General features: G+C 49.4%; 12 protein-coding genes across 13 annotated transcripts; 7 read left to right on the top strand and 5 right to left on the bottom strand.

The window, feature by feature from the left end:
* Positions 1 to 287: 287 nt before the first annotated feature.
* TrAFT101_003851 (uncharacterized protein) lies at positions 288 to 1657 on the bottom strand. Its single transcript, XM_024910470.2, has 3 exons — positions 1058 to 1657; positions 602 to 986; positions 288 to 526 (listed from the first exon to the last, which is right to left on the bottom strand). Exons 1-3 carry the CDS (start codon positions 1588 to 1590, stop codon positions 413 to 415), a joined length of 1032 nt encoding a protein of 343 aa, XP_024766384.2. The 5' UTR covers positions 1591 to 1657; the 3' UTR covers positions 288 to 412.
* Positions 1658 to 2686: 1029 nt separating this feature from the next.
* On the top strand, positions 2687 to 4450 carry TrAFT101_003850 (uncharacterized protein). Its single transcript, XM_024902244.2, has 2 exons — positions 2687 to 4019; positions 4087 to 4450. Exons 1-2 carry the CDS (start codon positions 2689 to 2691, stop codon positions 4106 to 4108), a joined length of 1353 nt encoding a protein of 450 aa, XP_024766385.2. The 5' UTR covers positions 2687 to 2688; the 3' UTR covers positions 4109 to 4450.
* A 729-nt stretch (positions 4451 to 5179) lies between these two features.
* TrAFT101_003849 (uncharacterized protein) lies at positions 5180 to 5899 on the top strand (the record flags this gene model as incomplete). The annotated part of the gene is made up of 1 exon (XM_024898930.2): positions 5180 to 5899. The coding sequence occupies one exon, from the start codon at positions 5180 to 5182 to the stop codon at positions 5897 to 5899; it is 720 nt and encodes a 239-aa protein (XP_024766386.2).
* A 119-nt stretch (positions 5900 to 6018) lies between these two features.
* Positions 6019 to 6795, bottom strand: TrAFT101_003848 (uncharacterized protein). Its single transcript, XM_024907309.2, has one exon. The coding sequence runs from the start codon at positions 6728 to 6730 to the stop codon at positions 6092 to 6094; it is 639 nt and encodes a 212-aa protein (XP_024766387.2). The 5' UTR covers positions 6731 to 6795; the 3' UTR covers positions 6019 to 6091.
* Positions 6796 to 7794: 999 nt separating this feature from the next.
* Positions 7795 to 9791, top strand: NUO49 (NADH:ubiquinone oxidoreductase 49kD subunit). Its single transcript, XM_024909274.2, has 3 exons — positions 7795 to 8575; positions 8646 to 9387; positions 9450 to 9791. The coding sequence occupies exons 1-3, from the start codon at positions 7916 to 7918 to the stop codon at positions 9464 to 9466; spliced, it is 1419 nt and encodes a 472-aa protein (XP_024766388.1). The 5' UTR covers positions 7795 to 7915; the 3' UTR covers positions 9467 to 9791.
* On the bottom strand, positions 9600 to 11362 carry TrAFT101_003846 (uncharacterized protein). The gene is made up of 2 exons (XM_024909275.2): positions 11119 to 11362; positions 9600 to 11043 (listed from the first exon to the last, which is right to left on the bottom strand). Exons 1-2 carry the CDS (start codon positions 11306 to 11308, stop codon positions 9746 to 9748), a joined length of 1488 nt encoding a protein of 495 aa, XP_024766389.2. The 5' UTR covers positions 11309 to 11362; the 3' UTR covers positions 9600 to 9745.
* Positions 11363 to 11599: 237 nt separating this feature from the next.
* TrAFT101_003845 (uncharacterized protein) lies at positions 11600 to 14548 on the top strand. Of its 2 annotated transcripts, none has more exons than XM_024910866.2 (2): positions 11600 to 13644; positions 13730 to 14548. In XM_024910866.2, the coding sequence occupies exons 1-2, from the start codon at positions 12053 to 12055 to the stop codon at positions 14307 to 14309; spliced, it is 2172 nt and encodes a 723-aa protein (XP_024766390.1). In that variant the 5' UTR covers positions 11600 to 12052; the 3' UTR covers positions 14310 to 14548. The 2 variants fall into 2 exon arrangements, with proteins under 2 accessions (XP_024766390.1, XP_065983118.1); XM_066127010.1 differs by having other exon boundaries at positions 13710 to 14548.
* A 71-nt stretch (positions 14549 to 14619) lies between these two features.
* On the bottom strand, positions 14620 to 15943 carry ATP3 (atp3 gamma subunit of the F1 sector of mitochondrial F1F0 ATP synthase). Its single transcript, XM_024901661.2, has 4 exons — positions 15871 to 15943; positions 15328 to 15776; positions 15040 to 15262; positions 14620 to 14968 (listed from the first exon to the last, which is right to left on the bottom strand). The coding sequence occupies exons 1-4, from the start codon at positions 15938 to 15940 to the stop codon at positions 14946 to 14948; spliced, it is 765 nt and encodes a 254-aa protein (XP_024766391.2). The 5' UTR covers positions 15941 to 15943; the 3' UTR covers positions 14620 to 14945.
* Positions 15944 to 16163: 220 nt separating this feature from the next.
* Positions 16164 to 18426, top strand: TrAFT101_003843 (uncharacterized protein). The gene is made up of 3 exons (XM_024904832.2): positions 16164 to 16952; positions 17009 to 17894; positions 17956 to 18426. The coding sequence occupies exons 1-3, from the start codon at positions 16345 to 16347 to the stop codon at positions 18121 to 18123; spliced, it is 1662 nt and encodes a 553-aa protein (XP_024766392.1). The 5' UTR covers positions 16164 to 16344; the 3' UTR covers positions 18124 to 18426.
* A 340-nt stretch (positions 18427 to 18766) lies between these two features.
* Positions 18767 to 22089, top strand: TrAFT101_003842 (uncharacterized protein). The gene is made up of 3 exons (XM_024902245.2): positions 18767 to 19411; positions 19502 to 21391; positions 21471 to 22089. Exons 1-3 carry the CDS (start codon positions 19116 to 19118, stop codon positions 21745 to 21747), a joined length of 2463 nt encoding a protein of 820 aa, XP_024766393.1. The 5' UTR covers positions 18767 to 19115; the 3' UTR covers positions 21748 to 22089.
* Positions 22090 to 22287: 198 nt separating this feature from the next.
* TrAFT101_003841 (uncharacterized protein) lies at positions 22288 to 24375 on the bottom strand. Its single transcript, XM_066127009.1, has 4 exons — positions 24006 to 24375; positions 23803 to 23928; positions 23624 to 23730; positions 22288 to 23573 (listed from the first exon to the last, which is right to left on the bottom strand). The coding sequence occupies exons 1-4, from the start codon at positions 24055 to 24057 to the stop codon at positions 22941 to 22943; spliced, it is 918 nt and encodes a 305-aa protein (XP_065983117.1). The 5' UTR covers positions 24058 to 24375; the 3' UTR covers positions 22288 to 22940.
* A 196-nt stretch (positions 24376 to 24571) lies between these two features.
* On the top strand, positions 24572 to 26399 carry TrAFT101_003840 (uncharacterized protein). Its single transcript, XM_024902246.2, has 3 exons — positions 24572 to 24976; positions 25042 to 25943; positions 26014 to 26399. The coding sequence occupies exons 1-3, from the start codon at positions 24784 to 24786 to the stop codon at positions 26185 to 26187; spliced, it is 1269 nt and encodes a 422-aa protein (XP_024766395.1). The 5' UTR covers positions 24572 to 24783; the 3' UTR covers positions 26188 to 26399.
* The last annotated feature ends 42 nt before the right edge of the window (positions 26400 to 26441 follow it).

Genomic DNA, 26441 nt, shown 5'->3' with positions numbered 1-26441 from the left:
GGCCGCTCAGACTAGCCACGGTCTAGTTGGAAGCTGAAATGTGACGGATTCTAACATCTCGAAAATGATGACCCAATCATGATGTTCCGTCCAGCAGTGCAAATGATATTCATGGATCTGCCCTGCAATGCAACTAGCTTAAACGCTCTTCTGAGACTTGCTTGCATATACACCATCCACTATCGTTGACAAATCGAGTAGTATGTGCTGTTTGTCCTACACAGTGTCGGAAAATCACTACATTTACAAGCAAGCATCTAAGTATACATGTACTTGCATTGTTAAGCTGATCTTATATTGATAGTGCCTCAAAGCTAAACCAATTACCAAGATGCCTCTCGATATTACTACTCCCGCTGTCTAATTTGGTGTCTTCCAATCTCCGCTAAGGTTCTGAAATCATAATCACAGATCAAAACTGAGACATCAGAGCCCCAGCAACAGCTCCTATCACACACATAAAGCTGACTGTCTTAGACAGCATACCACTTGAAGAAAGGGGAGGTAGTGATGGAGGTGACAACACCTAGACAGGAAAAGGAAAAATATGTTAGTAAATATGTACTATACATGGATGGCGCTGCAATCTGCAGGGCCTTACCTTATCAATGATATGCACCACGCCGTTCTCCGTTATGATGTTCGCCTGTATAATCTTGGCTTCGTTGACATAGTATATACCATTACGGATGCTAATGATCAAGGTTTGTCCCTTCTGCGTTGTTAATGCAGCGCCATCCTTCAGTACAGGCAGATAGCCAGCAAAGCCCCCCACAACGTGGTTGGAAATTAGCGAGGCAGTGGATGAGCTGATGGATGGGCCAACACTGGCCGCATCAAAGGCAGCATTGGAGGGTAGGAAGACGGTGGCGAATTGCGTGCTCTCGAGTGACTTGGTCAAGTTGCTGCCACTGATTAAGTTGGAGAACGTCGTCTGCCCAAGCGCTTGAGCTGTAGAAGAGATTGAGACGGGCAGGGTGAAGTAGCTATCACATGGCAAATGTTAAATTCCACACTCATGATTACATGGCACGAGTTATGCAAAGTCATGACCTACTTGTCAGTGATGTGAACTACCCCACCATCGAATGGGATGTCCGCATGGATGATGTTGGCAATATTCCCCAACCCGGATGAAATCCTCAGCAAGGATGGCCCAGTGAGGTTAGACGAAGACGTCCAACGTCTGGTCGGGTTGGTCACGTTTTCAGGTCTGGTATCAGAGGTAACAACTTGAGGCTGGCCACCTAGCCCAGGGGAGTCGGTGCCAGTTGGGATGACGGAGCCTGGCTTAGAGCCGCTGGCGGTTTTCAAGTCAGCAAGTTCTTTTGAGCCTTGGATCTCCGCTTTAGCAACATCAGCTGGCGAAGGAGCACGTCTTGCTAGACTTGCAGGTGGCGGGACCAAATCCGATGGCGCAAATACGGTTTTGATCTGGCCAGAGAGATACTTAGCTAAAACATCTGGATCTGACTGGATGAAGGTTGCAAAATTGGCGGCACCAGATGCAACAAGCACATCTATGAGAGGCTCGGCGAAGACCGAAGTGCTCAAGCCTAGAAGGAGAGCCGCTAAAGATTGCCCACGCATCTTGCAATAAGGTCGCTATAACAGTAAAGCTATTGAATTTGTAAATGTTGGCGCATGGAGTATTCAGAGCTGCTGGAATTGACAACAGATGAGTAAAGCAGAAAGAATGAAGAGAAGATGTTTGAGGAACGAGAGCTGTGTAGTTGAGATCCCAGGCTTTTATACAAATTGGCAGTACTCCCTATAGCCCGTCAAACAACATGGGCCTCTAATAACCCTGCAAACAAAGTAGCCGTCTCGTATGCAGTATGTTGATAATCACTTCCAAGTATCTTTTCAGGGCTACAATTATTGCACAATCATGTAGGATTGAACACAATCATGGGCATCGGCCGCGTACCTCTTCATATTGCGGCCAATGGAAAGACCTTGATTGATGTGAATAGCATTGCAGGCCCTATCCTGGTTCCATTAGGCGTCCATACCAGTATCAAATGGAAGTAGCTGCATATATCCCAGACCTAGGCCAATAGCTCTCCAACACATTGCAGCATTAGTGGCTGCGGCTGTAGTTGAACAGCATGACCAGCTTCTATACGTCGCATTTGTTTACCACACCCTGAACCATTCAGCCTCATACGGTCATCGGCGCGAACCAACCAAAATATAGTATGTGTAATATTAATTTTTCGTAGATTGGAGCATTGAATTTCGGGCCGCACTCAGCAACAAACTTAAGGAAAAGGGTGCCTCTCTATCGGTGGAGAAAGTCAAGCCGTTCATTCTCTGGCTGCACCCCAGTCATTGTGTCTTTTGCTTCAACTAGTATTTGAAAACACTCATTGCTGGAGTTTGAACATGGTCATTACTACAGTTCCTCAGCCTCGGGACACGTATCTGCTCTGGAAACGATTCAGCTTTCCAGGCGAGCATGGACCCATTAGTGCCTTCGCCGTCCCAGCTCGGGTGGCCAAGCAGCTCAACTCCGCCTATTCTGTCATGTTGACGATTCTTATGGCCCAATTTTGGACCATCATCATTGCTCTTTTCTTATACTATCTCTTAAAATGGCGGAGAAAGAAGAATGGAGAAAGCAATTCGTTCCATCCGCTCGTACCGATTTTATGGAACAATAGAGGCGGACTTGTTGGCTCTTTCATGGAAACGTTCAAGTACACCAGAGCAGACTCAGACAAAATCCGCCTTTGGTTGATTGGTATCCTCTTCCTGGTCCTCATAGCATGGATCGGGCAGACCACATTATCCATCATCGTCCCTCCCCTAATTATTCTCAACAACACAGCCCCAGTCAACCCGAATGCGGTGTATGTTCCAAAAAAACTAGATGGCAATCCTTCAACCGCAGCAAAATATGTCTTGGAAGTCCCGTCAGCCCTGCGAGCGGTTGGTAGTACCGGCTCTTCCAAGGAAATAATTGGTCAGAGAGTGATGATAACTCCTCCGGAGACACTGGGTGAAACTCGCGACGGCGAGTCCATCATCAGCATGAGTTACGGTTATCATGTTACCGGAGCAGATTTTGGGCTGCAAAGATACCCAGAGCTGAGGTTGAGTGTCAACGGCTCTTGCATTACTGATTATCGACTTTTCGTGGAGACGACTGTCGATGATTCCTATAATGTTGACTGGTACACTATTTTCAATACAAACCAGTCGGCTTCACTTTATGATGGTCGGGAACCCGTTGCTTCTTTCTTTCCAGGCAACAGCTCAATCAAAGGCACCCTCGAGACCAGCAACACCACATGGGTCGCGCTCATATCTTCTACCCAAAGAAGTAGCTTTACCGTGGGTACCGATCCATGGTATCTCACCGATCCGGTTCCAAACCCAACTATTGATACTGCCTATGTAGTACGCAGTGCGAGGCCTGTATTATCCTGTTGGGAAGACAATGTGTGGTCATATAAAGGCCAAACCAGCACGGTCGTGGGACTCAATAACAGTTCACTTCCTGGTCTTGATCTTTCGCCGGGCGTGCAACTTATCTTTTCAGCTCACCTCGCTCAACCAATGATCTTAAATGTAGCCACACACCTTGGGCCATCAGCGCTACTATCTACAACCACCGCCGTCGGCCAGTCCTTTGATGCCGGCGCCAGCAGCATACAAAATGACTTAACACGTCTTATTCAAGCTGCATTCATTGCTACCTCCAATGTGCTGACTGATACAACACTATATCCGCCCAATTCTGATGATAAATTGGCAAATTGGGTCGAAGGCTTAATCGGCACTGGTGATTTCGTTGTCTGGAGTCCCAATGCCTCAGCACTGTCGATGAAAGTGCTTGTAACCATTCCCAGTCTCCTCGCAGGCGTGTGGCTGCTTGCTACTCTGCTCTTACTTTTAACTCCTGTTCAGATAATTAATGGTTTAGACTCTGGCATTATGTTTGCATTCATCAAAGGAGAGTTTCCAGCCTTTGGCCCAGCACGTCATGAGAAATATGGGGTGGTTTGGCAAGCGTAAGAACTCCTCTCAATGTTACTTCCCGTGTGTCTCCTTTCCTGATCCGTGCTTACAGGTCAATAGGCCCTCGAAAAACTCTGATTAAAAGCCAGAAGAAAATTTAGATGTAGAGAAAGGCTCTCAATCAATGGGAAACGATAAAAAGTGGCCGATACAAGAGACCACAGTTCCGATAACGTCGATCGATTCAGCGAGTGATCAGAATGGGGAAGTTGGTGACTGATGAGGTTCCATAATGGTCATGTAGGAAACTCTTTCCTAAATTTTCTCACCTCGCTTTAATTGAAGCAGCGGAAAGATGTTTATGCAAATCTAAGGGGGTTAGATTAATTATCCCAGCCTCACAATGGAGACTTGAATACTACAATAGACAATGACATATTGGATTCGGAATTGATATAAATACAAGAAAACTTGCCGTAGCTCGTATTTCGTTTATATTCGATAGGCTTTGTGGAAATTATTGCGAGAAGAGTGAATCCCAACATGGCATGAATCACTGTCGCACAAAAAGCAGGTTGATCCCATTCAAGAACGTAGCGCATATAATTGAAGTGTATTGACCGACTCCAGACCGCTTCTCTGAATCGCATAAAAAAAAATTTCTTTTGTTCGCTCTGTTTGTTTTCCTACTCACTTTTCTGCAATTCGTTTTTTAATGCAGAGAGCGGCAATACCACATTTGACATAAAAGCATTTAGTACCTTATTGTCATGTTTACATAGAAACAATGGTCCGCTCAATTCCAAAAACTAGACTTACTGGGCCTGCCAATGAAGAAATACATTTATTAAGTCACTCAAAAGGAACGTTTGAAGCAACATTTGCACAAAAGAAAGGATCTCTCCGACATCTCTGCCTTTGCCTTCTCGAAACCGTAATTCCTTCTGGAACTCAGATGTGCGGTGCGAAAGAGATTTATTGCTGCCAAAGCCATTGCATTCAACCCATTGGATGGTATATTATTGAACCATGTGATGCATTCACTAACACCGACTCTGCAACAATTCAACCTTTTGATGGCGCTGTTTGGAGCCTGAACTGGAACACCACTGCTTGTGGCTGCTCAGTACCAAGTGTTCTGAGAAGACAAAGATGCAGATACAGGACATGTACCAAATGCTCTTGGATTGCAATAGATCTGGCTTTTTCAACTATGCAGCTGTGGGCTGAGAGTGCTAAGGAATATCCAACATGGTGGGCACAAAGCAAAGGCGACTACTTGTTGTTTCGAAGGACAAAGATGAGGTTGAAAAGCGACTATGAGCTTTCTCAAGGAAATAACAGCAAGCAGCGGACTATGGGCCTTCAGAAGAATTCCGCTACTGTCAACGGTCGCCAATATGGGACAACAAATAGCTTGTCTAATATAGCAGAGGCAGCTGATTTGATACAGTGGCCCTTTTTAAAGGGAATTATTGATGGTCGTTTGAACATCTTCAATTCAGCTCTCTACCAAACCCGGGAAGCAACACGTGGTGACAAACGGGGTGGCGGCGTGGAAGACAAATTTATGACAGCACAAGGCCTGCAGGTGCCTGCAGTATCAGAATTCAATCTAGAAGTACCAAACGCCCCATTCGAGATCGATAAGGTTCTTCATTTCGACTATCCTCCAGCTGCTTTGCCGCAATATATTTATGGGCCGCCGCTGCTTGTTTCGATTGACCAAGAACACTGTGACAAGGAAGAACATGCCAATCAACTGTCTCGATTACGGGCTGAAGATTTAACACAAACTTCAGGCGTACAGCACGCAGGATTCGATTTCAACGACCCTTTCTGGGCGGATTTGTTTGCGTCCAGTGGTGATATAGCGCTAAACAAGGATATAGATACATATCAGGGGGAAAGTAGCTGGGAACACTCGATTTAACGGATATTTATATTGTATAAAGGATCTAGGAAATAGAAGAGGGCGATATTCAATGGGTTGGTCTACTATTCCACGATAGAGACGCGAAGGCATTTGATGGATTTTTTAGACAGCTGACACCCAAGGTAATGATAAAAGAACCGCAGACATTTGTAATTCCAAAACAAAACTATGAGACTTTAGGAGCTCTTCTCACTTTAAATCATCTCTTACGAGACCAAACGCAACATCGCCCATGAGCTTTCCATTCTTTTCAACAACCCCTCTCCCCCTTCCCTCTATCACGAAACCGCATTTCTGTAACAACTTTTGGCTTGCTATGTTGTTCTCATATGTACGAGCCTGTATGCGGTTCAATAATGGCCAGGTGACAAACACCCATCTTGTGAATGCGTTTAGCGCTTCAGTTCCGTAGCCTTGGCGCCACACTGTCGGAGAAAGGTAGTAACCCAGATCCCACGTTCGGTAGAATATGTCGGTTAAATGGTGTGTTCCAATGCCGCCAATGATAAGTGGTTCAGTAGCGGAGGGGTTGCCTGGAAATCCTGGCTTCAAGACGATGGCTGATGAGTGTGGGTATGCTGCTGTATCATCATCATGAAAGGTTTGTTGAATGAAATTCTCAGCGTCGGCAACGGTATACGGGCTGGCGAAGCGATCGCTCATGTAAGTTGCAACTTCTTCGTGGTTTGCAGCCATTGCCAGAGCTGGAGCATCTGATAATAGGTATCGCCGTATAATGAGTCTTTCAGTTTCGACCAATACGGTTCCTGGATCGCTGCTCGGCGGGCATGACGATGAGAGGATTCGATTTACTTCTTTTCTCGGCATTGTGACAACTTCCAAGAGGCTGATCCTTGGTAGCCAGTTTAGATGGATATAATAGCCGAAAACTTTTACTTGTCATGCCAATATTCAAAAGATTGTTGACAAGTGGTTATTTATAATTTGAAGGCTCCATGGATGTGACTCACTTACATACACGCGCATAGTATCGCCGATTCCGACTAGTAGCGAAGTAGTGCGTGACTCAACTTTTCCACTGCAATTCTTTTAATAAGTGCTTTCTTTCTGAGAAGAGTTTACAATTATTTTAAAAAAATAATCTTTATTGATTCAAATATTGGCTTAATGCATATTGAGTTGAACAGTTCTCGTCTCTCGACCATCTTACGTTCAAGTGAGCGTCTCGGAAACCGGTGAGTTTATGAGCAGCCTTAATGATAGTTTTATGATATCCAATGAATTTATAAGGATATTAATAGATCAACAAACAACTCAATTCAAAGTTGTGTTTCACCAAGATGAGTTGTCTTGTGACCAAGGTGTGACAGAATCTGCAAGGTTCCAAATGTATCCCCAACTTTTCTGTAACGTACATGTACAATTCACATGCCAACTACAAATAACGAGAAGGTTGAACGCTTTCTTCTACCGCTGATACACAAAGGAATCACTACTATGGTCCCTTACCCTTAAAATAGGTTTTTCCTCAGAAACAAGGTGATCTGTGAAAGCTATTCATGACGCCGGCAGTATGTAGCTACATGCAGGTACATGCACTTATAAAACACAGATTTGGTAGGGTGATTGGGCTGCGAAACATGTATGCAATGATGGTACAATGCCAAATCCGCCTCTCTAGCAGAAACGTCAGAATGCTAAAGAAATTCGAAATTCTCATCAAGCCTCGCTGCACAGTTTCCATAATGCATGCAATTCAGTCCCTTTGATGCTTCATTGACAGGTACTTGTGTAAATAAATGAGATGCGCCAGCGCGCAGTCCAATCAGCAGCCCGCAATTGGCAAAATCGCTCCAGCTATGGCGCAAAAATGATATCCCGGCGCCCCACCATCACGGAACCTGCGAGCTTCCCCGTTTCTTCAGTTCCGAGAGGCATGACGGCCACGACTCCGAAAGCGAGCATCGTCAGTCTAACCAGCCATTGATCTCGGGCTAGAGGCTCTACTGGGCATTTGAAGCTCTTCCGACCGGCCCTCGCCGCTCCTCCGCAATGGCCTCATCCCTCCACAGACTCGTTGGCACCGGCGCCAGGCGATTATGCCTGCGGCCTGCGACAACATCTCTTGCCACTCGACCCTTCACAGCATCTGCTTTCCGACGGTATTCGAGCCAAGAGCAGACTGGCACGCGAATTATTCCCACGGACGAGCATTTCAACCTGACCGGCGACCCCTACGGCTTCCCTTCCAAGTCCGAGAGCGCCGCCGCCCAAAAGCCGCGCGAAAACAGCGTGGAGGATCGCAAAGTCAGACACTACACTGTCAACTTCGGACCCCAGCATCCTGCCGCCCACGGTGTGTTGCGATTGATTCTCGAGCTCAGCGGTGAAGAAATCATTCGGGCCGATCCTCACGTCGGTCTGCTGCACCGAGGAACGGAAAAGTTGATCGAGTACAAGACCTATCTTCAAGCTCTGCCATACTTCGACCGTTTGGACTATGTCTCCATGATGACAAACGAACAATGCTTTGCCCTTGCCGTCGAGAAGCTTCTGAACATTGAGATCCCCGACCGTGCCAAGTACATCCGAACTCTCTTTGGCGAAATCACCCGTGTCTTGAACCACCTGATGTCCGTCCTATCACACGCCATGGACGTTGGTGCTTTGACACCTTTCCTGTGGGGTTTCGAGGAGCGAGAAAAGCTCATGGTATGCGATTAGCTCAATTTGATAGCAGAAAATCGTAAATTGGGTGGTATGGCTAATTGACTTTGGATAGGAATTCTATGAGCGTGTCTCTGGTGCTCGTCTTCACGCCGCCTACGTTCGTCCTGGAGGTGTTCACCAGGATATCCCCATTGGACTGCTGGATGATATCTACCAGTGGGCTACCCAGTTCGGAGACCGCATTGACGAGACTGAGGAGATGCTTACTGATAACCGTATCTGGATTGAGCGTCTGAGGGGCGTTGGTGTTGTCTCTGCTGCTGATGCTCTGAACCTTTCTTTTACTGGTGTCATGCTCCGTGGCTCTGGCATTCCTTTTGATGTTCGAAAGAACCAGCCATATGACGCCTACGACAAGGTCGAGTTCGATGTCCCTGTTGGCACCAACGGTGACTGCTACGACCGATACCTGTGCAGAATGGAGGAGTTCAGACAGTCACTGCGCATCATCCACCAGTGCCTGAACCAGATGCCCGCCGGCCCCGTCCGTGTCGAGGACTACAAGATTTCACCTCCTCCCCGATCTGCCATGAAGGAGAACATGGAGGCTCTGATCCACCACTTCCTGCTTTACACCAAGGGATACGCCGTGCCTCCTGGAGAGACTTACTCTGCTATCGAGGCCCCCAAGGGTGAGATGGGAGTCTACGTGGTCAGCGACGGCAGTGAGCGCCCTTACAGATGCCACATCCGCGCTCCTGGCTTTGCTCACTTGGGTGGTTTCGACCACGTCGCCAAGGGTCACTTGTTGGCTGATGCGGTCGCTGTAATTGGTACTATGGATCTTGTGTTTGGTACGTATCATCAACATGAAACAGAACTATATATTGAGAAATCTACTAACTTGGATGTACAGGTGAGGTTGACAGGTAAAAGGAATGGGGTGGAAGGCAAAAATATTAGAATTACGTTTTCTTTGTCTGTAGCCATAGCTGACTGGGAGAACTTCGTAAATACTCTCCAGAATTTCGTTAAGTTCATGTCCGGTGGCCCCTCAAGTCATTTTTTAAAAGTGGTGAATGCGCGATTTCTGAATGCTCTATTCATATTATATTGATACAGGTGGGTTATTTAGCTACTCATAGGGGGTGAAGGGTAGAAATCTAGGTGGGTCGGGAAAGACAATTTCTATACAGCTAGAGCTGCAGACAATCAAACCTTCAGTCCCCGACCAGAAGCCTGTTCCATGAAGAAATTCTTCAATGGCCCCAGAGCGTTGGCAGCCTTTAAGCCAAGCGACCGCAGGGGAATCAAAGGCCCACTTCCCACGGAATACAGCTTATGAAGCTTATCACACACTCCCATCAAGACGTGGTTTGCAGCATATCTCTCGCTGTTGTATGACTCGAGAGACATTTGCGTTCCCAAATCCTGGCCGTGGGCAACGGCATACTCAATCGCCTTGACCAAACTCTGAATATCTCCTTGTCCCTGGTTCAGGCCCTGTCCTGCGAGGGGATGGACAGTATGCGCTGCATCTCCAACAAGAGCAATACGTTCACCAATGTAAGTGTCTGCATGTCGCAACTTCAAAGGGAATGATGCAATGCTGCCCTCTTGAACACCAACCGCAAGCTGGGGGATTGATCTGGAGTCAAAAGGTGTGTGCTGCGTTCGCCATGCAAGCTCTTCTTCTTGACCCGTGGCCTGAGTGTGCATGTAAGCCAAGTCAACGGGACTGAGTCGAAACGCTGCATTAACCAGAGCAATGAAGTCCTTGGCAGGTAGCTTTTTCAACAGGGCGGCATTCTCGGGCGTCGTTGACCAGACTAAAGTTGCGTATTTTCCAGGTAGCGGAAGCATGGCAACCGGGCCAGTCGGAAGGAATCGCTGGTATGCGGTCTTGTGATATTCGCCTCCCCATCCATCCCCTTCTAGCTCGAGTGTTGCGACAAGTCCATGTCTGTTATAGTCCCATCCTCGACTCTCAATGCGAGCAAAAGATCGCACGGGGCTATTGGCGCCGTCGGCTCCCACGAGAAGTCGTGCTGCTAGAGACTTGCCGCTCTGCAAATGCACGATAGGCCACTCTCTGAGATCCATCTCTTCGGATTCTTCTCCAAGAGTAATCTTTTCAACCCTTGAAGCGTCAAACACGTCAACCCCTCCGAGCTCATTGATTCGCTTCAGAAGACCAGATGTCATGTTTAGATTCTCAGTCATGTACGCAATAACATTTCCTGTGCTAGCAGAGAACCCGGGCTGCAAGTCAAACTCTATGCGCGCATCCGTTACGCCATCCCAGACCTGCATCTCGTGAAACTCTTGAATGCGATTGCGCTGCATGTGTCGCCATGCTCCGATGGTATTTAGGTACTGGGCTGTCGTAGGCGTAACAGAGCTGCATCGATTGGAGAATTGGGTTGGTGGTAGAGATAGGGAAGCGGTTTTGGAAAGGTCTTGCGCTTCAACAAGGGCGACACGAAGACGAGAGGTTGTAGGGTTGGCGCCTAGAATATTAGATAAAAGCCATTAGTACGTTTATTTTTCTTCGAATCTCAGTACCAAGCTATGGTCTCTCTTACGAAGCGCAGTGAGAAGACTCAGTCCAGCTGGGCCGCCTCCAATGCAGACCACATCGTATATGTCTTGCGAAGAGGGCTGCGAAGAGGCTGTGGCATAGGATCGTCGGTAAGGATTCGAATTGCGCGCTTGGCGGGAGCAACTGCGGCAAACAAAGCGCGGACTGGCCATCAGAGCTCGGCTGGACGCCATTGTGGAAGTGCAGCTGCGAATGTCGGCCGTCAATGGCTGATGCGACACAAAAGCGTCTCCGGATCATGCATGAAGCTTGCATTTCCATCCCACATCGCATGACGGAACTCGCTGTGGCGGGGTGTGGCGCAACCTCCGATGTGGCGGTGCACACGCCACTCGGCCAGCAGGCAGAGCTTCGCAGCCTACAGTAGTCCAGATCTCGGCCATGTGGCATCTGCCCCAACGCAGAAAATAGCTTGGTGTGGGCCTTGCTTTTTTTTTTTCTCGTCAAGGCTCCAGTTGTTGCCACAGACAACGGCGCTACGTATGTGCGGCGAGAAAGCGAGAAAGCAATTCACACATACATTTCGGCCACCAGCAATAGAATATCGCACTTCTTTTGTTTCTTCACTTCATCAACCCATGCAGCCGGATTCTCGCTTGCCGCACGTCGTCTGGGAAAATAAAACGCCTTGCCTTTTAATTTCGCGACTAGGAGTTGAGACCGGAAACTAGTTTCACATTTGGAGACCCCCGGCTTTTTTATCTGGGGCACCGTCACTGTTTTGAAAAGCTGCGGCGCTGCTGTTTTATTGCCAGCTAGCCGTCAAGTTCGAGACAAAGTGGCGGAAGTATCCACGGCGCTCCGTTTGCGAATTGCACTTTTCTATCGCATATTTGTTCTCTTCTCCACCATATAAACTGAGATATTTGTCTTTTTGAACCCCCCCAACAAATCGCTGGCCAGGAAACCAAGCAAACATGGCCGACGCAGACGACTATCTCCAAGAGGGCTTCGACCCGCGCAGCGTTACCGTTCCGCGACTGCGCTCGATCCTCGTTACGCACAACGTCGAGTATCCCGCCACTGCGAAAAAGCCCCAGCTAGTCGAGCTCGTTGAGGAGCATGTTCTGCCGCAGATCCCGAAGCTGCGCGCTCAACGCGCCCGCGCCAAGCGGTCCAGCATGGGCATCGTGAATGCGGGCAGTGCCGAGGACAACGGCGCATGGGACGACCACGACTTGAAGCCTACGCCGTCCAAGCCGCGTCGATCAGCATCGCCTCGAAAGGCCTCGAACAAGATCAAGCGCGAAGAGGATGAGCCAGCGCAGACGCCCGTCAAAAGCCAGCCGAAGCGCAGTTCGCGAACCGCCAGCCGCTCAGTGAGCCGACAGTCATCGCACTATGAAGAGGACGAGGCGCCCCAGTATGAAGCGCCCAGGTCAACGCGCCGCTCTCAGTCTCAGAGATCTGCAACACCGAAAATCAAGGACGAGCCGGAAGTAGAGGAAGACACGCCCATCTCATCCCATTACACTTCCACTCCGGTCGCTGCGACGCCCTACGCCCCTACGCCCTATTACAGTGCGCTGAAATCTGCTGCGCCGCCATCTACTATTTCTACTGTTTCTGCTGCTCCCTACGAGGAAGAAGAAGAGAGCGTCTTTAGTGATGATAATCCATTCCAGAGGGGCTCTCCCGCCATCAAGACACCGAGCCGGAGACGACCGGGTTTCGAGGAGATCCTTAGAAGCGAAAAGCCTGGCTCCCGAAGACGTCAGGATGAGTTCATCGAGCCTTTATCCATCGAACGGCCGTCCACCACTGCGAGATCTCAGGGACTGTCTTCTTCTAAGTTGAGGCACAGAACGCCAGATTGGTCAATGGATCCCGGCGAGGAATTTACGCCTGATGCGCAGCTGGAGCTCGAGGAGGCAGCCAGGAGGGGAGAGGCCGAGATTGTGCCCAGGAGGCACTCTAAGCCTGCCCGCAAGACAAACCTGAGGACACCCTTCTTCGTCCTCTTTATCTCTCTGCTCGGCGTCTACTTAGCCTGGTATCGACAGGAAAAGATTGCCGTTGGCTACTGCGGGCTCGGTCGACCAGCGACAGAGATCATTCCCCCCGATCTTCCAGTGCCCGATTTTATAATTCCATTCGTGGAGCCTCAGTGCGAGCCATGCCCTTCGCACGCCTACTGCTACGAGGACTTTTCCGTTCGCTGCCACAGCGACTTCGTCCTTAAGCCCCACCCTCTGTCTTTTGGCGGGCTTGTCCCACTTCCACCCACCTGCGAGCCGGATGGCGAGAAGGCCCGCCGAGTCCAGGCAGTTGCCGATAAGGCCATTGAAGAGCTTCGCGAGCGCCGCGCCAAATATGAATGTGGCGAGTTGGTCGATGAGTCTGGCGCCCAAGTTGGCTCTCCAGCCATTGCTGAAGAAGAGCTCAAGTCGACCGTGAGCAGGAAGCGCAGCAAGAGGCTGAACAGTGACGAATTCGAAGATCTTTGGGTGGCTGCCATTGGTGAAATCACCACTCGCGAAGAAGTGATTGTGGAGATCGCAACGACTACGTAAGTTCTACATATCTTCCTTTTTCTTCTAATCTCTTCTTTTTTCTGACACAACAGCTAATCAGATCCACGATTGACCCAACAGATCGTCCGGTCCCTCAGGCCTTTCAAACCGCAAGCTATCGTCCAGCTCTCTCGCTCGCCTTCCGATCACCTGTGCGCTCAAGCGCTCCGTCCGCCTCGGGTTGGCAAGATATCGACTCCCAATTGGACTTTTAATGTCCGTCGTGCTGGCCGTTTTCTACCTGCGGGCTCGATACCGCCAACACTTGCTGTATTCGGCGCAAGTTCCGGCTTTGGTCGACTTGGTCTTGGACCGACTGGCTAATCAGAAGGAGCTGGGCGCCGAAGAGATAGATGATCCCTGGTTGTTTTTGCCCAATCTGAGAGATGATGTGCTTCGCTCCGTTCATAAGGTGGCTGAGAGAGAAAGAATTTGGCAAAGAGTTAAGAAAGTCGTTGAGCAGAACAGCAATGTTCGTACCGGCCAACGAGAAGGCAGGAGTGGCGAGGTTGGCCGAGCCTGGGAATGGATTGGCCCTATTAACGGCGAGGGAGCCCGCAGAAGGCGGATGAGTGGTAGATGGACGCGAGATCTGGCTGCTGACTCACCGGCCACAGCGGTGGAGAGCAAGAAGTGGACAGAAGGAAGGCCAATTTATTAGTATTGAGTGGTGAGGTGTTTTGCTTTTGCTTGGCTAGGTTGTATGTTCAGGGAACTGGTTTTATTATTATTTTTTCCGGGAAGGGTCAATTATCGGTTTTTCGTCCAACCGCTGTATTTATTATCTATCGCCAACTTATGTTTATAATGTGTGTATGTTTTGACTTAGTGTTGGATTGGGTAGGGTACCTAGGTAGATATCAGTAGTATCAATTTGAATAGCTTCAAACAATAACAGCAACTCCATTTCAATCTATACACTATCCTACTTTGTAACATTGATCGACAAGATTTGCATCGATCTCGTCCAGAAGAGTTGTTTTTTGTGTGCATGTGTAAGAAAAATCGTTTTATTGCCAACTCCACCCGCCAACCATAAAAATACAAGAGTACCTATATATATTTCGCACTCGCAATCCTCCCTATCCATCATTCAGACTAGTAACTAGGACGGCATGCACTCATCATCTCAGTCAAATTAATTTTTTGAAGACGAATATATATCGACTAGTGTCTTGATTGATTGGCTAATTGCACAGGTGCTATTATATGCACAGGGGTGTTTATTTCGTGACAAAAGAAAAAAAAATTGCGAGGACCTTGAATCTAGACTCTAGTAATTTTTTTTTTCTGTCATCTATTTGGCAGAAGAAACGATCTCTGTTCAGAGGTATTAGTAAAAGATGTATCAAGTAGTTTGGAATCATTCGCTGGGTATAGTGTCCACATACTCTCAACGTCAGCGACGCTCTGCTGCAGAATCTGCTGCAGGACCTTGGGGTTCTCGAGCTCCTTCTGGACCTTGGCGATGATAGAAGCAGCCAGCTCCTTCTGCTGTCGCTGCTTAACCTGGCCCTCGTAGCGGACCCAGGAGTCGAGGACAGCCTTGGCCTCGGCAGCCAGAGCAGTCTTCTGCTCGAGCTCGAAAGCCTCAGCCTCAAGCTTGGCAGTCTCCTACACACGCAAACGTATTAACATTTGTCGCAACAATGACGCTAGCCAGGCTCTCAATTCTTTACCTTGGAGACCTCGAAGAGGGCCTTGGTGATGTCAACAACGCCGCTCATCTGCTTGACGTCCTCAATGCGGGTCTTGACGGCCTCGGTGTGGTCAGCGCGGGCGCTGTTGAGGATGTTCTTGATCTTCTCGTTCTGAGCCTCAGCCCACTCCTTGTAGGCAGGGCCACCGTACTTGAGCAGACCAGTCCAGACAGCCAACAAGCAGACAGCCACGACAGTCTCCTCGTTCATGACGTAGTACTCATTGCTGAGGGCGTAGACGCTGAGACCGGCAGCACCGCTGAGGAAGGCGGTCTTGCTGATCAGGTTGCTGCCGGGAAGGGCATCGATGATGCTCTGGGCCTTCTTCTTGGGCTCCTCGGCGGGGACGTTGCTGGAGTATCGCACAGCGGCAGCAGAGATCGCAGGGGCCGCTCGGCGGGAGATGGAGGATCGGAGGAGGGGAGCGCCTGTATATTTTTATTGCGTTTTATTGCGCACTTGGTCAGCCTCGGCGCACCAATGGACCTGGCGTCAGCGGGTTTCCGTAACTGCGACACATACCGACAGCGCTTCGTACCAAGCGAGACGCCATTGTGAGGTGATTTCGGACGGGGTATCTCGGCCTTGTCATATAAATCGATCGGAAGCTGGGAATGAGGTTTGAGGTTTTATCGCGCTAGTTCGGTTACACATTGGAGTCACGTGATGCGGAAGCTGCTTTGGCCTGGGGAACAATGAAATTGCTGGGCTGCGATTTTTTTAGCCGAGCTTGCTCCGAATTGAAGTCGGTCTTGGCACGAAAAAGGAACAGGCTGTTCATTGGCTACAGATTCAAGGCTCAGTGAAATTTCATGTTATCTTTTCTGCGATAAGAATTTCTGGGTGCTTCTCATACCAAATCTCAGCTGGCAAAGAACTTTTGACGTGCCCAATACTACATTCTGTTCAAAGCACAATAAAGGATTAATAATTAAATATTTTGACAATACAGCTCTCTTTATTCTGCTCATAAAAGAAACATTTTTTCAGCCCATCATGCCTGCAGGCTCTCAGGACAGCGCAAAGCGCAAAAGGGCTTCCACAGGCGACAAGGCCACCAAAGTCGCCAAGAGACGACGTTCATCAAATGAGGAGGCCGAAGACCCAGGCGCAAAGATTCTCCTCATGGAGCAGGGCATCCTGGAATCCAAGAAAAACTATAATGACATTGCCAAACTTCTCAGCATCGCCAGCCGCTACGAAGATGCAGAGGAAGAGTCAACACTGGCCGCGGTGGCTTTATGTCGGATTTTCCTGAGATTGCTGGCCCAAGGCTCTCTCGTCGCCAAGAAAAACCTATCAGAGAAAGAATCTGTCGTCTTCGGCTGGTTGAAAGACCAATATTCCCAGTACAAGGCGCTCCTGCAAGATATGCTAAAAGATGAAGATCTTGCAGTGACTGCACTCACTCTCTCCATGAGAACCCTGAAGGCAGAGGGAGAGCATCTTCACAATAAGGAAGAATACACATTTCCTCAAGCTTTCTTGGAGGGCATTGTTGCTGTTTTGATTACGTCGGATAGCGATGAGGCGAGAAAGGCGTTTCTCGAGTCATACGTGGAAGAGTACGACGATATTCGATACTACACATTCAAATCAGTAAAGTGAGTGCCTGCAGTGGCAACTTGATTTCACAATTACGATACTTACCTTAATACAGGACAATTCTGGAGCGATTAGATAAGGATGATATTCCAGACAGCTTATTCGACCGGGCCTTTGCTTTGCTATCGGCTCTGGATGGCGTCCCCCAGTCCGCCGAGGAGCTTGAGGACTTTTACATCCCACGTCCTCAAAAGAAATCTCACAATCTGAGATCGGTAATCCAACACAAGCGACAGGGGCAAGACGCCTGGTTAGCCATACTGAGTATTGTCCAAAGCAAAGATGAACGGAAACGCATCCTCAGCGTCATATCCACAAACATCGCCCCGTGGTTTACCAGACCCGAACTTCTATCCGACTTCCTCACCAGCTGTTACAACGCAGGCGGCTCCATGTCCCTATTAGCTCTGTCCGGTGTCTTTTATCTCATTCAAGAGCGGAATCTAGACTACCCATCATTTTATCCCAAACTCTACTCACTCCTCGACAAGGATATCCTTCACTCCAAGCATCGCTCTCGCTTTTTCCGTCTCTTGGATACTTTCCTTGGCTCGACTCATCTTCCCGCTGCTCTTGTTGCCAGCTTTGTCAAGAGACTTACTCGACTCTCATTAAATGCACCCCCAAGCGCCATTGCGACTGTCATCCCTTGGATTTACAACCTCTTGAAACGTCACCCGACCTGCACATTCATGATCCATCGAGTTGTGCAAGACCCGGAACTGAAGAAACACATCCAAGACAATGGCGCCGATGACCCCTTCAACCCCAAGGAGACGGATCCCATCGAGACCGGCGCAATTGACAGTTGCCTTTGGGAGCTTGTTCAGCTACAGTCGCACTATCATCCAAATGTCGCAACCATTGCAAAGATCATCTCCGAGCAGTTCACCAAGCAGTCATATAACATGGAAGATTTCCTCGATCACTCTTATGCCAGTGTAAGTATCCGTGCTAAATCAGTCTGTCTTTTGGACTTTCCCACTAACGCGTTTTATGCAGTTGCTCGATGCAGAGATTGCGAAGGATATCAAGAAAGCCCCAGTGGTGGAATTCCATATCCCCAAGAGGGTTTTCTTGCCCCAAGACGAGCCTGCCACCAACCCAGACAGCCTGTTGGTGAAGCTGTGGGACTTTGGAGGGGCAGCGAATGGTGTTGCGGCTGCATAAAGAGACCAGCATAAATGTGCAGTAGCACATGCATGGTGACCAGCACAGTTGTCACTCGACCTACGCATATGGAATCGGAGAATAATCATTGGCCCGCGGGCTAGAAAAGAGGAGGATCCGACAGCATTAGAGGTTTTCAAGATTAATTACTGCTAGTAGTACTATTCCGTATATACCAAATTGCTTCTCGTTTTCATCCACGTCTAGGCAACCTGTGTTCTAGAGACGATAGCTGGCTTATACATACGTACATTACTAGGTAGGTAGCAGAAGCAGGAAATTTACCTACCAACCTACCTTGGCACAGATCGTCGATCAGAAGCCACTGGAGCACCTGCTCCGAGGAGATTCCAGTGCCCGTTGGTGAGCTGTTTGTGGAGACGGCAGATTTAGTACGTAAAAGCTTATCGGAAAAGCTCATGGTGACGGCAGCCGGTTGGGAGGCGACAAAATAAGCAGAGCAGCAGCCTTGGAAGCATGGATCAGAATGTCAAGCCCCGAGACGAAACTCTGCTTCTGTATGATTGTATCTTCGAATTATGCTCACATATACTTGTTTAGTTATCGTATTTCATCTTCTTCTAATCCATAACTACCTATACTTAAGGTATGTCCCCTGACCCTTACAACCAGGCACTCGCGGCTGTGCAGAGACATGTCTGGTTCTTCCGCTGTCTCGTCTCTTTTGTCCGCTATTTGCCGCCGGAACCCGCCACAGCAAGCAAACATGCGCCATTCAGCGGCTGTGCGCTAACAACCCCCGCTGGGCGAGTTCCCTAACCTCGCTCCTGGTCTAGCTGACATCACTATCCAAGGCATTCGCTTTTCAAACCTCGCCAGGGCCAGCAACCCTGGACAAACAATCTCCATGCCAAAAAAGAAATACGGACAAGACGGCCCCCTATTATTACCATTGCCGTCACGACTGAACATCGCGCAGCGACGCAGCAGTGGATGATGGTGTTTCCCACGTCTTGAAGAAGCTGCTGAAAATGTCCAGCAGCAATCCCTTTGATCCACAGGGCAGGGCAGCTCCCTCAGCCGCTGCCAGAGCTGCATCGTCACCTGGGCCGACGTCGCAGCCCGCCAGCCTGCCGCAACGCCCGCCGAAGAAGAGAAAGGGCCATCGCGGCGGCAAGAAGAAGCGATCGAGGCGGAAGAGCTTCGCGATACTTCATGATGACAGCCACGATGAACTGGGCGAGTCGTCGGGAAATGGATTCTACAAGGTGGCGCAGGCCAACCTCAGCGGCACGAGCATAGACAGCGAAGCGCTACTGGACCACAGGTAAGCGACACCCTCGTGATCACCTTGACTACATCCCCTTTCTGCTGTGTAGACCACCATGTAACCTCTTTTGTCCTTTCTCCTCTCTAGGGAACAGCATCCGATGCGTGTGCGGCGGTCGTCAACGATCGTAGGGCCTGGGTCCTTTCAGAACCCCTTCTCGTCGATCAGCGCCAGTCGCCTTCGGTCGATGCAGACGGCCCAAAGCGGCGACGAAAGCCCTGCCGGTCGATGGGACGAGAGTTCTCCGCTATTAGCAGAGGCAGCAAGGCGCCCGGGATCGCAGCAGGGCGTCTCCAGCTACGGCGCAAGCGATTCACGCCTGAACCGAAATCGAAGTCGCAGGACCTCTAGTGCATCTTCGAGGGCAAGGCTCAAGACAGCTTTCAGCACAAAAGACAAGTACGATGTCAACCACCCACCCTCTATTCCTGGCTCCCCGACTTTTGGTCCGACGGATGGGATGGACTTGAACTTTGGCGATGTCATGATAAGAGATGAGCTCGCCATGGAGAGCGGCGACGAGGCGCTCTCGGAAGCCGGGCAGGGTCGTGAACATCGACCTGATATGGAAATGAGGCTACCACCTGAAGCTTCCGGCGACGTTTGCTTCCCTGGGCCCGGCATGTCCGATATGGGCGATGATGAGATCAGATATGAGACTCAGCGGTACAGAACACGTCGTCGCCGTGGTCGGTGGCCAGACCTGTCTGTGTTAGAAGACTGGATGCGCTACGAAAAGGAAGATCGCAGCGATGAGCGGCGAGTCAAGAAAATCACTGAACCACAGCTCATCAACGGTCGTCTGCGGCCGGTTCGAAAAGGCTGGTTTCAGACCGATGAAGAAGCGCCTTACAGATTTACCTATTTCAACGAAGAATTCCAGAGCACAGTCCACAGCCAGACCATCTCAGAGCTCGTTCAGCAAGGCAGCGATTTCCAGGAATTATTCATTCCCGAGCCGCGCGTATTGTCGTCTGACGAGGAGAGTGAATCGGAGGACATCGTCTCCCAGCCATCCAAAGCGCGATATTCCGCAGAAGGCTTCGAAGGCGATACAAAGCCTTCTACGCGGCAAGCCTCTTTTGACAATAGGAGAGATGACTTTATGTCACCGCTTGCTCGAGGTGAAACCAATACTAGTTCAAGGTCCGCCTCCCTTCGTGGTGGAAACAAATCCCCCGATAATCATCTTGCGCCAAAGACTAGTAACACAGAAGTGCCGAAAGTTTCTGAAAAGCCGGTTAGATATGGGGAGAGACCGGTGTGGTGGCTTGACATACTCTGCCCGACTGAGGACGAGATGAAGGTCCTAGCAAAAGCCTTTGGCATCCATCCCCTAACGGCGGAAGATGTCATGCTACAAGAGGCTCGTGAAAAGGTCGAGCTGTTTCGACATTATTACTTTGTCAATTACCGCACTTTTGACCAGGACATCCACAGCGAAAACTTTCTGGAGCCCGTCAACATGTACGTCATCGTCTTCCGCGAGGGAGTTTTGAGCTTTCATTTTTCGCCCACTCCACATCCGGCCAATGTCCGTCGGCGAATACGGCAACTGAGGGACTATCTGATCCTTTCCTCCGATTGGATCTCATATGCTATTATTGACGATATTACCGACGTCTTCCAGCCTCTCATTCAGAATATCGAGGATGAGGTTGACGAAATCGACGAGGCTATTTTGCAGCTGCACACATCGTCAGATAAGCGACTGCAGGATGAAAAATCTACAAAACTCGACGACAGTACGACCATTGCAGATTCGAGCGGTGACATGCTTCGACGTGTTGGAGATTGTCGAAAACGGGTCATGAGTCTATACCGGTTACTGGGCAACAAGGCGGATGTCATCAAGGGATTCGCAAAGCGCTGTAACGAGCGATGGGAGGTTGCTCCAAGGTCAGAAATTGGCTTATATCTTGGCGATATTCAGGATCATATTGTGACTATGACCTCCAATCTTAGTCACTATGAAAAGTATGCAAAATCCCGCCTCTTTTTTTTTTGTGTCTTTCCTGGCATTATTGAGCCAGCTAACATACTTCTTTTTCTCTAGGATACTGGCTCGATCTCACGGTAATTACCTCGCACAGATCAATATTCGTATGAATGAGCGACAAGAGCAGACCGCCGACGTGCTCGGCAAGCTCACAGTCCTGGGAACCATTGTTCTTCCCATGAACATCATCACCGGTCTCTGGGGAATGAATGTCTGGGTACCCGGGCAAGACATTGAAGGTGACCTAACTTGGTTTATATGCATCACCGCCGGCTTGCTTGTTTTCGGGCTGGCGTGCTATTGGATTGCGAAGAGGGTGTATAACATTGTTTGAGGGATCCCTTCATAGAAACAAACCTGACTAAGGAAGGAAGGCGTTACGGGCGTGCTTTTTTTTTCTTTTTTTTTTCTTTTTTTTTTTACTTGTCTCATGGCATACAGTTGGATCAGAATGGAAACCATGGATCAGAATATGGGAGGGGGTGCGAAGGCGTATATATGAAATCGCCCCTATTACCCGTGCACGCGCTTGCATTTACATATTATGGAGTAAACTATTTTTTGAGTAGGTATTTTTATCGCAGTATTACTTTAGTTAGCATTAGTATTAGTCGTTACTTAAAAAGAAGCGTCTTATCTTTCTTGTAGCAAATTATGTGACAAAACTTGGCATGAATATGGGGGGTGGGTGCTATGTCTAAACATCACGAGTAGGAAAACGTTCAATTCTTTTCATTGTCAACTGCAGCACCTTGTTTTAATTTCACGCAAAAAAGATAGATAGAAAAAAAAATTGAAATAGTGTTTACACTTGTTTCATATTCGTTGTTTCCAAGTATATTAGCAGTAAATATCTGGAAAAAGTGTAAAGACATCCAGGGTAGCTGTAGCTGGATGAGGTGTCTACGCAACCATGCTCATATTATACATACCTAACTACGTAATTTCGACCGACCGTCGTAACATGATTGAATGGTTCTATTGTATTGTAGCTGCCTCTGTTTTATTCGATTTCATTTCAGAGATATAGTAAAGACCCTTTCTCAACACCCTCCTCCTCGCAACATGTAATTAGTATATCCTGTAACCCTATCCCTTGAAGGCTACGAAAAAGCAATCTGTATCTAGTCACATTCCATAGATATGTCTTTTCCCTCTTATATCTTGCGAAGCTGGTCTTGTAGCCGCTACTATGTGAAGCACCCATCCACCCTCTCATGAATATTCTTTTTCTTCTCCGTCTTCCTGATTTAGTTGTTATGTCAAAGCCATAAGCCTTCTAAAAGGGCTAAATGCGCATGGTATCTTTTTATAGAGACGCAATGTCGCCTCAGCAGATGTCGTTTGTGGGAGCTATTGTTACATGCAGAGGTTGCAAGTCTATAAGGCGTCCCAAACTTTCGGATATTTCGGTGTAATCAATGCATTCATCATCAGCGATTACGTTTTGGTTCGGCGTATATGTGCTTCGTGCCCGAGGCAATCGATGCATATTCAACAAAAGTGCGTCGTTGATATTTGGTACGATTAGCGTCGCTGGCCAGCAAACGTAGCCCTGAGAGCCATAATTTGCTGCCTATCAGCCTCTGGAAGCATGTCAATCTGAGCCTGGGGAAGCTCCATGACTGCTCGCATCAGAGCATCTGGATCTTGGCCCATAGCTGGAGGAGCTGCTGCAGGTGGTGCCGCCGCTGGAGGAACATAACCCGTATTATTTGCCGGAGGAGGTGCATACGGCATGGCGGTGACCGGTGGTGTGTGATTCGCGACAGGGATGCCAGGATATCCAGCAATGGGTCCCGATGGGTAATTGGCGGCGGGTGGAGGTGGCGCGTTCGGGTCTACTACAGACTGGATAGCCTCGGGAGACACAAGACCCATCAAAAGTAGTGACTGGAAGACGGCATAGGCTAGCTGAGGGGCCTGTTGAAGAAGTTCTGTCGCTCGCTGGGGTTCTGATGTGGCCAAAGTCTTCATCTGACTTAGGATATCTAATAGCTGGGGTGGCGGCAAGGTATTGAGTGTTCTTGAAATGGCATCGGTGCAAGTCAAGCCTGGTGGTATCTCTTTTCCAGCTGGGAGTGGGGGAAGGGGTGTTGACTGAGTGTTGTATCCCGAAGCAGCGCCGCCATTTGAGGCACCAGTATTCTGTCCAGGTGTCTATTTAGTTAGCAAAGGTTGGCTCCTGCAGAGGTTGGGCAGAAACATACTTGGCTATCATCATCGGTGCTCTTCTGCTCGTTCGAAAAGTCGACTCGAAGCTTTCGGCCCATGATTTCATATTCGTTTAGGTTGCGGACAGCCGAGGAAGCAGAGTCTACGAGAGAATATGGTCAGCTAAGCCATGCCTGGCCTGTTGGCGAGTATGTTGGATCGGGGCATATCGAACCGGTATCGGGATAGTCTGCAAATCCGAACCCTTTTGGCCGCCCAGTTTCCGAGTCGTAGACGAGGCGAAAGCGCTCTACCTTTCCAGCGCTGCTGAAAATATCTGTGATTTGCTCCTCAGAGAGGCCTAGAGTGCCGCTGTTAGCCATAGGCTCGAGTTGGATGGGCGCATCAGTTGAGCCCATTGGCCCGTCCATGACTGACCGTACGGGATGTTTCCCACAAAGACGACCCTTGAAGGAGGTCTAGTCGACATATTGGCGGTCTGAGAGGTTCAGATGAAGATTTGGGATAGCCTTCAGGCAGCGTTCTGATGATTCGGTACGTATGATGCTATCGCGATTCCGAATGGCAAGTGCTCTGTTGTTTTTTTTTTTTCCGACAATATGTATCTCGTCGTATATGAGCTTTCGATAGCTTAATTCGAATGAGTTGGGAGGAACCAGAGGGAGCGCGAATGGGTATTTGCGGTTGGCGGGAGCAGACAATGACGAGGCTGTGAGATGGTCGAGAGAGCTTCGCGTTTTCTTGAAAGTCTATGCTCTGCGAGCCTTCACTGCGCCAGAATAGGCAATGGAGCACTGCGGCAGCTGCCAGCCGAGGTTTCGCCGGCGGCACCCCCTGGCCACTATAGCCCGCATTAGCCCAGGGCCTTGCGGCGAGTCTAGACGCCTGTGCCCCGGGTTAGGTGCTATGCAGCAGGTACAAGTGGGATTGGTTAGTAGTCAGCTTCAGGTGTAGTTGCGACAGGTGGCCTCAAGACATTTCGACGCTTCTGCCACCCGCTTCTGCGCCGCCGTCCTCCTTCATGGTCTCTCGCTATCGATGCAATTGCAGAGAGAGAGATCCATCCGCTTGCTTCTTGTTTCTGCGAGCTCTCCCTAGGGACTGCGCTTTGACGGGATAGTTCCGCTGCGCTATTCGCACAGGCAAACCTGTTGGCTGGTACCTCGTCAACCTCGTTTCCGGCTGCACATTCGCAATGGCTCCCAAGTCGCGATTTACAAGGCTCGACGCCTTTACGAAGACGGTGGATGAGGCGCGGATCCGCACCACGAGCGGCGGAATCGTAACAATTGTGTCGTTGCTGGTTGTGCTGTTCCTGTCTTGGGGAGAATGGTCTTCGTATCGGCGCATCGTGGTCCACCCAGAGCTGGTTGTGGACAAAGGCAGAGGTATGTGAAGGAACCCTAGCTGCGCATTGGTGCCATTGGGATGCCGGACTAATACGACTACAAAGGCGAGCGAATGGACATTCATCTTAACATGACCTTTCCCAACATGCCCTGCGAGCTGCTGACTCTGGACGTCATGGACGTTTCTGGTGAGCAGCAGCATGGTGTCGCTCATGGTATTACCAAGATTCGTCTGCAGCCCCCCTCACGGGGCGGTGGCGTGATTGAGAGCAACTCGCTGGCCCAGCTGCATGAGAAGGCCGAGCACCTGAATCCCGACTACTGTGGTGGCTGTTACGGAGCTACTGCGCCGGCCAACGCTGAGAAGCCTGGCTGCTGCAATACCTGTGACGAGGTTCGAGAAGCTTATGCGCAGGCGTCGTGGGCCTTTGGCCGAGGCGAGGGTGTGGAGCAGTGCGAGAGGGAGCATTACTCGGAGCGATTGGACCAGCAAAGGGAAGAGGGTTGCCGTATTGAGGGCTTGTTGCAGGTCAACAAGGTCGTTGGAAACTTCCATCTTGCTCCCGGCCGAAGCTTCAGCAATGGTAACATGCACGTCCACGATCTCAAGAACTACTGGGACCTCCCCAATGGCATGAAGCCGCACGATTTCACTCATATCATCCACTCTCTGCGATTTGGACCACAGCTGCCACCAGAAGTTATTGCGAGAATGGGCCGCAGGGTTGCGTGGACCAACCACCACCTCAATCCTCTGGACGGAATCCACCAGGAAACCAGCGATCCCAACTTTAACTACATGTACTTTGTCAAGATTGTCCCCACCTCGTATCTTCCACTTGGCTGGGAGCAGAAGTCCGCCTACGCTTCTGATGGCAGTGTCGAGACACACCAGTATTCCGTTACAAGCCACAAACGAAGTCTGATGGGAGGTGATGATGCCAAGGAGGGTCACGCTGAAAGGCTGCACTCCAAGGGTGGTATTCCCGGCGTGTTCTTCTCATATGTAAGCACCTGTGATATCGCTAGATGGATACCCTGTCGTGTAATTTTGAAAGCTAACATTGTGCACCTAGGACATCTCCCCTATGAAAGTTATTAACCGAGAAGAGCGGGCCAAGACCTTCCTTGGTTTTCTATCTGGACTTTGTGCGATTGTCGGCGGTACCCTGACGGTTGCTGCTGCTATCGACCGTGGCTTGTTCGAGGGTGCCACTAGGCTGAAGAAGCTTCGATCTAAGGATATGTGAGAGAGCATGGTCAAAGACGTCCCGTTGTAGATTGCTTCTCAGGGCCTCTTGAGGCGTATGGACCATTGGCGTTCTGGATGGAATATCTTTTTTTTTTTCTATTCTTGTTTTGAAAAGGGGATCATTGAAAGTATATAGATCGATCTATGATGATTAAGGACGAGCCAATTTGACCTTGGCCGCAGTGATTAGCATTTCCAAATATGTTTGCAACTCTACCGTCATTGATGTTTTGTCAGCCGCGTGTTTGGATA

The sequence above is a fragment of the Trichoderma asperellum genome, chromosome 2, assembly GCF_020647865.1.
Source record: "Trichoderma asperellum chromosome 2, complete sequence".
Lineage (NCBI taxonomy): Eukaryota > Fungi > Ascomycota > Sordariomycetes > Hypocreales > Hypocreaceae > Trichoderma > Trichoderma asperellum.
The sequence above is the reverse complement of the archived record's forward strand: the minus strand, read 5'-3'. Positions and strand labels throughout refer to the sequence as shown.